Source organism: Nicotiana attenuata, unplaced genomic scaffold, assembly GCF_001879085.1.
Source record: "Nicotiana attenuata strain UT unplaced genomic scaffold, NIATTr2, whole genome shotgun sequence".
Taxonomy (NCBI): domain Eukaryota; kingdom Viridiplantae; phylum Streptophyta; class Magnoliopsida; order Solanales; family Solanaceae; genus Nicotiana; species Nicotiana attenuata.
This window is the reverse complement of record NW_017670238.1, coordinates 632,503-645,476: the sequence shown is the minus strand read 5'-3', so window position 1 is coordinate 645,476 and position 12,974 is coordinate 632,503. Positions and strand designations below refer to the sequence as shown.

Sequence of the window (12,974 nt, the reverse complement as noted above, 5' to 3'; positions counted from 1 at the left end):
TCTCATCCAACGGCCCATGATTGGTGATAGATTAAAATAAAAGTGTCTTAAAAAATGGAAAACCCAAAAGACAGGCTTCTCTTCCTCGTACCTCCTTCCCCTCCGCCGGCTCCGCCCTAACTCCGCCGTCGAAAATCGCCCACGGCGGCGGCGTTTGTCCAACGACCCTGAAACTTACACCACCCCTCCTCCTTCACCTCCCCGTTCCATATCCCCCATTGATTCCCTCCAAATATCACCCTAACACCTCGAATAAGTCAAATCCTAGCGCCGCCACCACCGTGCACGGCGGCGCCCGTGTCCAAATCCCACCAAATTAATACCCTAGGGTCACCTCCCCTCCCTCATCTTGATTCCGGCGTCCTTATCCCTCGAATGCCATTCAAATCCCTCGAATTTTGAATCTGAAAAGTCTTATTCGAGACTTGAGCATGCTAGGCTTCTGGTCCGTTTTTTTTTTGGAGTTTTGGTTTGGTTCCGTTCTCTAATAATGTTACTCGTTCGTTCTTGCTAAGAACAAAGGACTAATGTTATTTGGGGACGGAATCAGAAGGTCAAATTGGGATTTAAGCTTTTAGGATGGTGAGTTTTCTGTATCTTTTGCTCATATTTTGTTTCTCTGTCTCCTTTCCCTCTCCCTGAATCCCCTTAGTTCGTTTAAATTTTAGTTAAGTTTCTGTTTGGATTAATCACTTAGCCTAATTAGGTCGCTTTAACATTTGAATTAATTTCCTGCATATTTGGTCAATAATTTAGCCTAGGTTTTCCCTTTAAGATCAGTTTTGCATCCGTATTTTTTTTTTTTTTTGGTTTGGTTTTTCAGTTTTGCTTTGATTTTGTTTAATCACTAATACTCTAATTAGTTGTTTTGAATCGATGTTTAGTTAATTTCCAGCTCAGTAATTGTTCCGTAATTAGCTTTTGTAGTAATGGTTCGAATTAGTTCTTCGATGCATGATCTTGATTGGTAATTGTTCTTTAATTCAGTGTTTTCAAAGTAATTAGGTTTAGGTGATCGGATATGGCTGAATAACTTAGTTTTTTTAACTATAGTTGAATTTTAACTAGGGCAGGGAGGGGTCAGGGTTAGTTCGACATAGTTAGTAATTCAGGTTAAAGTTCAAGGGTAGTATAGGCTTTTGGATAGAAAGAATCTTGGTAGCAACTAGTAGAAATCTCTGGAACATTCTAGATAGGGTTCAAAACAGAATTTTAGGAAGTTTAGTGGCTATAACTTGAGAAAGAAGTAAGGAAATAAGGGACTTTTAAGCAAAAATGAAAATTAGGAAAGGATGGAAAATGCAAAACTGAAAATCTGAGGGCTGCCCTTATCCTTGCCTATAAAAGGCATGTCCAATGCCTTAATTCACAAGTTTCAATCTCGAAAAAATTCCCAAAAAATGTCAGCCCTCTAAAATTCCCCCAAAAAATTCCCCAAAATCTTTGAATACCTAAAATTCAAAATTCAAAACCAAATCCAAAATTGTTAACTTGAAAATCTGAAACTCTTTCCAATTAGATTAGATCATTTAGATCCTCAAAAAAAAAAACAAAGGAAAAATCCAAAATATTACTGTTTCATTGCATATCCTTGAATCACTTTCAGTTTTCTGTCACATCTGAGTGATTCGAGCTAGCTGGTAGTTCAACGTGGTTTTGTAGCTGATTTCTGGGTTCATTTTGGATAAAGGGGTGCTGTTTGAGTTTGGTTTAGGGATGATTGCTTTGGTCTCTTTGTTTTCAATCGTTCCTGGGCTACCTGTTGCTCATTCATTGCTGGTTTTCTATTGCTGCTAGCTTGTCTTCAACCGCTGACCTTCTTTTCTTCTCTTATATTTTCAAATACCAGGTACACTCCCTCAAATTGCTTCCATGTAGCTCCAATTGAAGTTGAAATGGAAAACTGCCAAATCTAGGCTTATTTGAATGTTGTTTATTGTTTACAGTTCAGTTCAGTAGACGTTAGTAAATAAATGCGTTTTGGACTGTTAATTTGGACTGTGTATTATAGATTTTGAATTGGTGGATTACTGAGCTGATTTTACAAACATGCGAGTTTTACGTAGCCAGCACTTTAATCTATTTTAGGTTGTGGCACTAGTTAAGAAGTGTAATGGAGTTAATTTGTTTTCAATAGATCCAAATAGATTTATAAATACAGTATTACTAGGTGTGAAGTGTGGTGTAGTTAATTCATGTTCAGTAGTTATGAAAATAGGTCTAGATAGTTTGATATGTACAAAATGAGTTCAAACAGCGCACATGAAAATCAATATATTAGTTTAATGGGTCCCATTTTTTTTCTGAAAATACTAGTGCTCAAATACTTGATTATTTCCAGTTCCAATTGACTCTTATTCCTATAAGTGAAGCCCGATACTTGATTTGCATTCAAGGCCCAAAAAGTTTGTTATAGATCAAAACCCTTAAAAATGTATTAGGAATATGGGGAATCGATTCGCAAGTATAAATTTGGATTTCGAATTAGGTGGCGAGTTCAAATTAAAAGGGTCCTCCGTTTTGTTTGAATTCGGACTTGAATTTGAGGTTTGAATTTATAGATGTAAATCAATTAGCCCTTTAGAGACAAATAATAAAAATAGAAAATCATAGTTACTTTAGGACGTGCCTTTAAAATTAATAAAGTGAGATGAGCCTCGCCAAACAAAACACACAAAATTGCGGGGCCCTCATTAAATGCTTATATCAAAATACTTAGAATTCGGGACGTGCCGTTTAGCTAATTTCACGGCCTCCTGCAAAGATAATAATACGTTAGTCACTTTAGGCGCGCTTTTTAATAATTTTACCTTCCTAAATACGGGTGTGCATTTCATGCAACCCAAATCCAAATCCAAAAACGTTGACTAAAAATATGGCGAGGATCCGGGTGCATTTCATGTGACGTGATCCGAAAATATGTTTTTAAACAACGTTCACCTTCTTAAAGTTTCAATTAAAAGCGGTAAATAATTTTTAAATTGCACTATAGGATAACATGTATAAAAATCAGATTTTAGCCATTTATGATAATTTAAGCGACCGTGCTAGAACCAGGGGATCCGGGGGTGCCTAACACCTTCCCTCGGGTCAACAGAATTCCTTATTCAGAATTTCTGGTTCGCAGACTCCAACTGAGAAGTCGAAATTTTCCTCGATTTGGGATTCAAATTAAATCGGTGACTTGGGACACCAAAAGCCAATCCTATCCCAAGTGGCGACTCTAAATCAAATAAATAATCCCATTTCGAATGATGTCACTTTAAATAGAAAAACTCCACTATACATTATCCTTCGGGGTAGGTGTGTAAAAAGGGAGGTGTGACAATAGATAAGTGAATTAATTTGATCCTAAAATAATAGATGAATTAAATAAAAATATAATATTTATCCTTGAGATATGGAGATAAAGTAGCAGAGATAGTATTTCCGGGAGCAGGGCTTCCGGGCACAATAGCAACGATATCAGTAAACAAGAAGATCAACATTATATTGAGCTTTGAATAGAATGTAGTGTGTATTTGCCAGAAAATTCGTGTCCTTTACAATGATAATAGAGCTCATTATTTATAGTTGCACCTAGTGAACAGGGTCCTAGGATCAAGTGACCCTTTACTGTCAATTATGAGGGCATTGAAGAATGTGTAACGGCAGGCAGTGAATGTCATATCCCTTTTAACGGGCCGTGTACTTAATACTATAAAATACTCATCACTAAATGCTAACGGGTGGCAGACATTTATTTCATCTTTGTGAGTATCATTCTCTCCGATAACATACTGTATCGTCGCTTTCGGATTCAACTATTTTTTGTCTTCGATTCCATGTGTCACTCTCTCGTGCGATCATTTAATATAAACATATTTTATCCTATACACTTCAACCGAGAGAAACAAAGCCGTAATTGAATTAAATGTTTTCTTTTAAGGAATTAATAATCATATAGAAAATATACTATTGAGGAAAAAGAAACTAAGACTGGTCGACATCGAAGTGACAATTTTCTTCTTTTTTCTTTCCTTTTATATTACTCCTATTTATTTTGTGAGAAAAAGCTAGAACAATGAGGAAGCAAGACAACTGAATAATGGACAAGCTAAGTATTCGTGTTATTTTCCAGATGATCACTAGAAAATCAACAAAAGAAGAAACAGAAGAAGATATCACGCAGCTAGTTAATACAAGTTAACTCTTTGGAGGCTCATATTATGATTAATATACCCAAAAGAAGACGCTTGCTGGTTGAAAAGTTCAGAGTACATTTCCATGAAAAACTTGTCAACAATTTCAACATAAGTCGGGCAAGTGAGACGCGAGTAGTAATAAAGAACTTCTTCAATATCCCAACCGTGCTCTTCGTTATTCTTCTCTAACATTTTCAATTCCTTTAGCTTTTGAGCCACCAAATAACTCCTTTCCTCTCTTAAGTCATCTCCTGGACTCGGAAATTCGTGGCATTTCTTCTTTCCTTCATACATAATCTTCTTCCTCTTTAAATCATCATTTGAGCCAAGAACTTGACAACTATCATGATCTTGACGTTCTTTTTCCAAAACCTGATAATTACTCTTTCTTGGGCTCACTTTGGTGAACCTAACGATCTTTTGGTGAACGTCGTCTTCTTTCCTTGAGATAATTGCTGATGGAGATATTATTTTATTCTTGCTTTTCCTCTTGGGTTTGTCCTTTCCGTAATCCCAATGGGCACTGAAGTCGGTATAATATTTTTCCAGCTCTGTGTAGCTTCGGCTGACATTGGTATCGGCTCCGCCAGCACAAAGAAATAGGGGACTGCATGGAGGGCTTTGTGGAAGCTTTTGGTATCCACCGGCGAAAAAGGATTTGACACTATCTAGGGTTTTTTGGAAGAGCTTTTTGGTAGAGGAAATGGAGGTTTTTAGAAACATTGGTAACTGATTCTAGAGTAAGAACAAAGAAAAGTTGATATATCTTTCTTGTAGGGCTTGTTCTCCTGAATATGTCCTCATAAAGATGTAAGTAATGTGGTAGAAGAACACAATGGGAATTGTTTAAGTACAATAGAAAGGGGATGAAACGATAGGAATGGAAAGACAGAAAGTTGAAGCTTTCTCTTTTTATGATTCACTTTCTGTCTCCACACGCTCCCAATATGTTCCTTTACTTGCTTATTTAATTATTTTTTTATCCTTTTAATGTAAACTTAAGTCTTTGTTATTGAAAGGTCGATACACCCTAGTTTTCCCTCACTACATTTATCCCCCGTCTCGTCATAGATTTTGACATTTTCATTGTTACTTTTTTTTTTAAAATACTGGTTGTTCATGAAATATGATCAATTTTTTAGTAAATTTTGAAAAAAATTCAAGTTCCCAAAAATTGCCCGTGATTTTTTCTTCCGCTCACAAAATATTAATTTTTTCAAATAAAATGCATGTCCACAACTTCAACTTTCAAAACTTATTTTTCAACACAACTTTTAAAACGCTTTTTTTAAACTTTAACCAAATTTATGTCAAGCGCTAGCTCAAAAAATGAAAGTTATTACTTGTATATAGCAGTACAACTAAAAGAAAAAAGGTAATGACCGTTTGATGAAAGTATTCATATGTGGAGTATAAAATAGTATCGTTACTTTTACTTTAGAAAGTGGAGGTTGGTGTGTTACCCTCTTTTAGGAGAATGAAAGGAGCGGTGGTGGTTGAAAACTTGAAATGTGTCTTCTCTCCTTGTCAATTCATATCCTTAATGAGCGCAGCAACTACTTAGTTTGCTCACTTGTTTATATCAATTTGATGTGAACTTCGAAATATATTATACCATATTGTTTTATATTTACTAGTTTACCCAATGTTTGTAGATAAAAACGCCCTCGCCGAAGCGTCTCCTACCGAGTATAAGATTCTAAAATATAAAAATTGAGACCTAAATTCCGACTTTTCTAACTTTTGTTCAGTTGCAGCCTCGCAATTGCAAAGAAGTTCTCGCAAATGCAGCCACTGCAGCGTAGAGGAAGTCGCAATTGTGACAATAGCTTCGCATTTGCGAAGCCTGTCCTCGTCGCAAATGCGACACAATTGTCGTTGCGGTCCTACCCCAATCCTGACAGTCCTCGCAATTGTGAAACTAGCTAGTCTCACAATTGCGACACTTGAGCCACCCCTGCCATGTTCGCAATTGTGAAATGGTGCTCACAATTGCGACATCAGAGCACCAGCACACCAGATTTTCCGTTTTCAGTCTAAAACGATCCGAATCACGTCTGAAACATTCACACAAGTCTAAAAATATCATACGAGCTTGCTCGCGTGATGAAAATACAAAAATAGCATCTACAACTACAAATTGGACTCCAAAACACATGAATTTTAAAGTAATGTTTAAGAACTTCTAGAATTACAACTAAGCATAAGAATCCTATCGAATCAATGCCAAATGCTACCAAATTTTGCAAAAAAATTTCTAAATAACATAACAGACCTATTCCAAGTACCATAATCAAATTCCCAACCCGATAGCCAAAAGCTAACCTACAGTCAAACTTCTCAAATTGTCAATTTTTGGCAAAACAACAGAAATCAACCTACGATTCTCCGAATTCGATTCTGGGCATACCCCCAAATCTATAATCACGATACCAATCAATCAGAGCCCTAAATTATCGCTCCAGGGTCGTTTTCACAAAAGTCAAAGTTTGGTCAATATTATCAACTTAGGCTTCTAAAAGCCAAAGGGTCTAAATCAAGCCTAAATATTTCTGGAACAAAAACAATTAACCCAGCAAGTAATTAAACCTAAATCACACGTGTGTGAAGCATCAAAAGGAGAAACGGGGCACAAATATATAAAATGACAGTCGGGTCGTTACACAAAGATATTCAAGTAATTGTTCGAGGTAGAACAAAAAAGGACAAGCCCCAAGAGAATATCACAAGTTCTCTACAAAGCCAAAGACTAGTAATATCAATATTAATCTTTAATCTATGTTACTGTAAAGATCCGGCCAGTTATTTTAAGTATTGTAGCCATGTTCCCCTAATTATTACTTATTCTATGTTCATTTGTGGTTATGTGACTTGCCGGAGTGGTTGGTTATGTTCTGAGGATTTTTCAAAATGAATTGGGATACTTACTCCCAAGGTTGGAAACTTAACTTGAGAGAGTTGACCGAATGTTGACTTATGTGTAAACGGCTCCGGAATAGAGTTTTGATGGTTCTGATAGCTTTGTATGGTGATTTTGGACTTAGGCCTATGTCCAAATATAGATTTGGAGGTCTGTAAGTCGTTTCGGCTTGAATTGGTAAAAGTTGGAAAGTTGGGAAGTTTGACCGAAAGTTGACTTTGTTGATACCAGGCTCGGACTTTGGTTTTGGGAGTTGGAGTAGGTTTGTTGTGTCATTTATGATAATGCACAAATTCTGAGGTCAATCGAAGTTGGTTTGATAGCTTTCGACATCGATTTTAGAAGTTGAAAATCCATTAGTTTCACTAGGCTTGAACTGGGTTACGATGCATGATTTTGATATTGTTTGATGTGATTTGAAGATTCAACTGAGTTTGTATCGTGTTGTAGGACTTGTTGATATGTTCGGATAGGGTCCCGGGGGCCTCGGGGTGATTCAGACGAAGTTCACCTTCATTTTGGCCAAATAGAACTGCTGATCTAGTGTATGGTGCAGTCTTCATCGCGTTCGCGACATGGGGATCGCGCTCGAGTAGATTTGTTCAATGGTGGGAGGTTTTGTGCTTCGCGTTCTCAAAGAAGGACACGCCTTCGCGAAGGTCTAGTGGGTCTGTGCACTGCAATCACGATTGAGGATTCGCATTCGCGTATAAGGTTGAGGCTGGCTTGGGCACCAGGCTTTTAGCCTACACATTCACGGGAGAAGGGTCACGTTCGCATAGGCATTGGAACAGAACACATCGTGTTCGTCATGGGTACATCGCGTTCGCGATGGAGGATTTGACAGCTCTATATATTTTTGATTCGCCAAAAACGCAAGGCAATTTCTGCCATCGCGAAGAAGAGCACCTGGGCAGAAAGTTTTCCCAAATCGTGAGTTAGAGTATTATTTCACATCTTAAATTGTAGAGCTTGGTTTTGGGCGATTTTGGAGGGGATTTTCATGTCTTGGATCGGGGTAACTGTTTTTGACTCAGATTTATTGTTATATCATGATTCCATATTTGTTTTAACATTTAATTAGTGGCTTAAAGTGATTAAATGGGGGAATTTGTGGGAAGTCGAGGGCGAATTCTTTTCAAGAAGGGGAGGATGATACGGCCCAAGATTGCCAACATGCGCTTTGGATGTCAATTGATGGCTACTTTTGCCATTAAAGATTATATGTGTAATTTGCCATCAATTGAAGACTACATGTGATTGGAAGCTATACTTGTAATAAGTGACTACACTTAGTTTCTTAGAATTAGTTTAGGGATATTTGGGTCATTTGTAGTCAATTACTCAATCTAGTATAAATAGCCCTTAAGGCCTTCATATTAGGGAGACTAATTTTGGATGAATGATGAGTTATCTTTTGAGAGGGGTAATAGTGGAGTGCCATTATTGATGACAACTTATTCAAGGTGTGTTCTTCAAGTGGAATTACATTTTCACTTAAAGGTATTCCTATAGCTTAGGTTCACTTTATTATGTAATTGTTGGGTGATTGATCTTTATCAATTATTTTTCAATTACTATATTGTTGGGTCTATTCTCAAATTCTATTCTTTATCTTTAATTTCTTGTCTTCTGAATTTTAGATTCGTATCATGTGATCACGCTGAGCAAATTGTATTGTTATGCATGTGACCATGCCAGACGCATTTTATTGTTATGCATGTGATCACACCATACAGATTGTATTGTTATACATGTGACCACGCCGGGCCGATTGTGTTATTGTGCATGTGACCATGCCCGCGGATTATGATATTGTGCATGTGACCACGTTGGGTTGGTAATACATTGAATTGGTCGTGCTTGTGTGTGGATATAGATCCATTCCCCTAGAGTCACCCTCTCATATTTCTCTCTTGATGGTGTACATGCGGATATTGAGGAAATCTTGCCAGTGTTTTGTTTGAATTTTACTTTTCATCTTTACTTGCAATTTCTGTGATTATTTACATGATTTAACTGCATATCATCTCTATATGCCGAATATTGACTTAGCAGAGTATTTGAGAAACTGTACATACACACACAAATGTTTCTTCGTGTGCTTTTTGACTTGATTTTATTACTGCTCTGTACTTGTTAAAAAGATGAAACTGTATAGGTGATAACTAGCATCAGTTATAATTTGTGCTTATTTTACCTCATCAAGGTTATCTTCGATACTTATTGAGTACATTGAATCGGTTGTACTCATACTACACTCTGCATTTCCTGTGCAGATCCAGTTACTTCTAGATGCGGCAATTGTTAGATTGGTGCTAGTACCTGCTCGAAGACCTTGAGGTAGCTGCTATGACGCCCGCAGACCTTGACTCTCAATATTTTCATTTTTATTCACTATTGTTCTATTATTCAAACAGTTATACTAGAGTTTTAGACTATGTTGATACTTAGTAGCTCATGTACTCGATGACAACAGATTTTGGGGTGGTTGGAGGAGAGTCTCAATTATTTCTATCATATGTTTATGAGATTTATCCGTTGTTGAGTTATTAAGTATGTTCCATTCAATTGTTTAGTTGTTTTGTGATTGTCGGCCTGCCTAGCAGGTGTGTTTGGTGCCATCACGATGGGTTGGTGTAAGGCCCCGTGAATTTCTATAGCTAATACGATCAATTTTGATCTTAGGAATATAATTTAATTTAGACCCGAACTACATGAGAAATTACTGAAGTGGATAAAGTTATTTGGATACTTGGGGATAATTATTTTATTAATTTTTAGTGTTATAATAGTGCGGAACACTTGGATGTTAATTCCAAAGTAATAAAACTAAAGGAAATACAGTAAGCTTTCTCCCCATAGTGCAGCTATAGCATATGAGGAAAGTTGAAAATTTTAGCAAACTAGTGAACTGAAGCCTTATAGCACAGAGATAGCACCAGTGAAAAATATTGTACCTTGGCTTATTAATGTCACGATCCCAAACCACCTCGGTCGTGATGGCGCCTATCACAGTACTAGGCAAGCCGATTCAACACTAATAACATAAAGGTCATTTTGTAAATTCATTTTCAAATCAGTTGTGATCACAAGTCTTTCATTTTAATGAACAAAATACGCGGAAAAACAAATATGCAAATACATCCACACTGCCTGATCCTGGTGTCACTAGTCATGAGCCACTAAGATATTGTCCAATACTGTCTACTCAATACAAGAAAAAGACTGAAATAAATAACACTAAGGATAGGAAGGAGAAAGGCAGGGCTGCGAACGCCGTGCAGTTACCTTTCTATCTCCGAAAATACTCAGAAGCTGCTGAAAACTCTCACTCTAATGCTCTGGCACCTGGATTTGCCCACAAGGTGCAGGGAGTAACGTGAGTACGCCAACTCAGTAAGTAACCAAAGTAAATAAAGGCTGAGTGCAGTGATGAGCATTTAAATCATATACATAATCTAGCATAGAATCTCAATAGAATTATCAGAGTCAAATCCGTAGTTCAATTTTTGAACACCTCGTAAAAACTCCAGTTTCAATGAAAGTTAATTAAAATATTTGTTCAACATTTTTTTACAATAGAGGCTCCGCATAAAAGAAGGGTGGAAACAGTAAGTTCATAAGCAAGCCCCTCGGGCAAAGTATCACTCATATGTATATACAGCCTCTCGGGCAAGCCTCTCAGTCACTCGTGACTTAACTCTCATCAATCAGCACTCACACTCAGCACTCCCGCTCAATAGATATCTCATAATAATAATCGTTGTGGCGTGCAGCCCGATCCGTATATATATAGTCGACTGCGCTCACTGGGGGTGTGCAGACTCCGGAGGGGCTCCGATAGCCCAAGCGTTATATCGATGTGGCGTGCAGCCCGATCCAACATATCGCTGCGGCGTGCAGCCCGATCCATATATATATATATATATATATATATATATATATATATATATATATATATATAATCCTCACCATCAGTTCCTCGACCTCTCTTAGTCATCAACCTCACAGCCACTCGGGCATTTCAGTGAAAAATCAGGAAACTCAGCCCAAACAACTTTCATATATTTAAAACAGAGTAATGAAGTTGAATCAAAAGTAAACAGGTAAAAATCATGATTGAGGGTATGCTTTCGAATCAAAACTATGTGAGGAAAGTAGTAAAATACCCCTGAGGGTCCAAACAATTCGGCACAAGGCCCCAAACATGGCATTCGGCCCAAATTAACAGATTCATTTCTAAAACACATAGATATCATATAGAGTTTATCAAAATAAGCGACCCTATAGTTGCCACGGGATGGACCAAGTCACAATCCCTACGGGTGCACGCCCACACGCCCGTTACCTAGCATGTGCTTCACCTCATTTATCCAAACAGTACAAAATTTTGGGGTTTCATACCCTCAGGTCTAGATTTACAATCATTACTTACGTCGAACCGGACAAAAATCTACTCTGCAATGCCCTTGCCTCCCAACTCGGCCTCAAATCGTCTTGAATCTATCCAAAATCAGAATCATAACATCAATACAAGCCAAAGGGACAAAGCCCACGCGAAAATTATCAAATTAAACTCGAAATCCCGAAATTGGCCAAACCCGGCCCCCGGGCCAACGTCTCGGAATCCGATAAAAATCACAATACTAGAATCCTTATCCTCTCACGAGTCCATACATACTAAATTTACCAAAACCCGACGTCAATTAGTCATCCAAATTCCAAAAATTTACTCTCCAAATTTTCTTCTTTTTTCCCCAATTTTTACCTCAGATTCCCAAATTAAATGATAAAAATCAAGACACAATCATGGAATTTAACCAAAATTAAGTGAAGAACACTTACCCCAATCACTCCTCTGAAAATCCCTTCAAAAATTGCCTTCTACCGAGCTCCCACTTCCATTTTATGTTATGAACTCGGAACCTTCATTTGAATCTTTTAAATCTGCCCAGATACACATCCATCGCGATCGCGGAAGTACCATCGCGATCGCGAAGAGGAAGAAAAAGGATGCCTCTAAACGACCCTATGCGATCTCATAACACCACTCACGATAGCGTTAAGCACCATTGAATGAACTACGCGTTCGCGGAACTGACCTCACGAATGCAAAGAGATAACCACACCGCCTCAGCTCAGACCCAACACTACGCGAACGCCTGCTCACCAACGCGAATGCGATGCTTCATCTGCCACACCCTACGCAAACACGAACCCATATTCGCAAACGCGAAGAAGAAACAAGCAGCCTCAGACCTTTCCCTTATGCGACCGCATCCTTCTCCCCGTGATCGCGAAGAAAGACCTTCTGCAACAGAAATACCAGTAAAACTGCCAACTTTTCAAGTCCAAATATGTCCCGTTGAGCATTCGAAACACACCCGAGGCCCTCGGGACCTTAACCAAACAAGCCAACACATCCCATAACATCATTCAAACTCATACCAACCCTCGGAACACTCAAAACAACGTCGAAACACCAAATCACCCTCGGATTCAAGCCTAAGGATTTCCAAACTTTTGAATTCCGCAACCGATCCAAAAGCCTATCAAACCTCGTCCGAATGACCTGAAATTTTGCACACGCGTCACAAATGACACAACGGACCTACTCCAATTTCCGGAATTCCATTCTGACCCCGATATCAAAATTCCCACTGCCGACCGGGGAATGCCAAATTTCCAATTTCGCCAATTCAAGCCTAATTCTACCACGGACCTCCAAATCACATTCCGAACACGCTCCCAAGTCCAAAATCAGCTAACGGAGCTAACCAAATCATAAAAATCCAAATATGAGATCAAATAATAAAAAGTTAAAACTTGGTCAAACCTTTCCAATTTGAAGCTTCAAGTTGAGAATC

At 38.1% G+C, this 12,974-nt stretch overlaps 1 protein-coding gene across 1 annotated transcript; it reads right to left on the bottom strand.

Moving 5' to 3' along the window:
* Positions 1-4,085: 4,085 nt before the first annotated feature.
* On the bottom strand, positions 4,086-5,105 carry LOC109236445. Its single transcript, XM_019402626.1, has one exon. The coding sequence runs from the start codon at positions 4,905-4,907 to the stop codon at positions 4,176-4,178; it is 732 nt and encodes a 243-aa protein (XP_019258171.1). The 5' UTR covers positions 4,908-5,105; the 3' UTR covers positions 4,086-4,175.
* Positions 5,106-12,974: the final 7,869 nt, after the last annotated feature.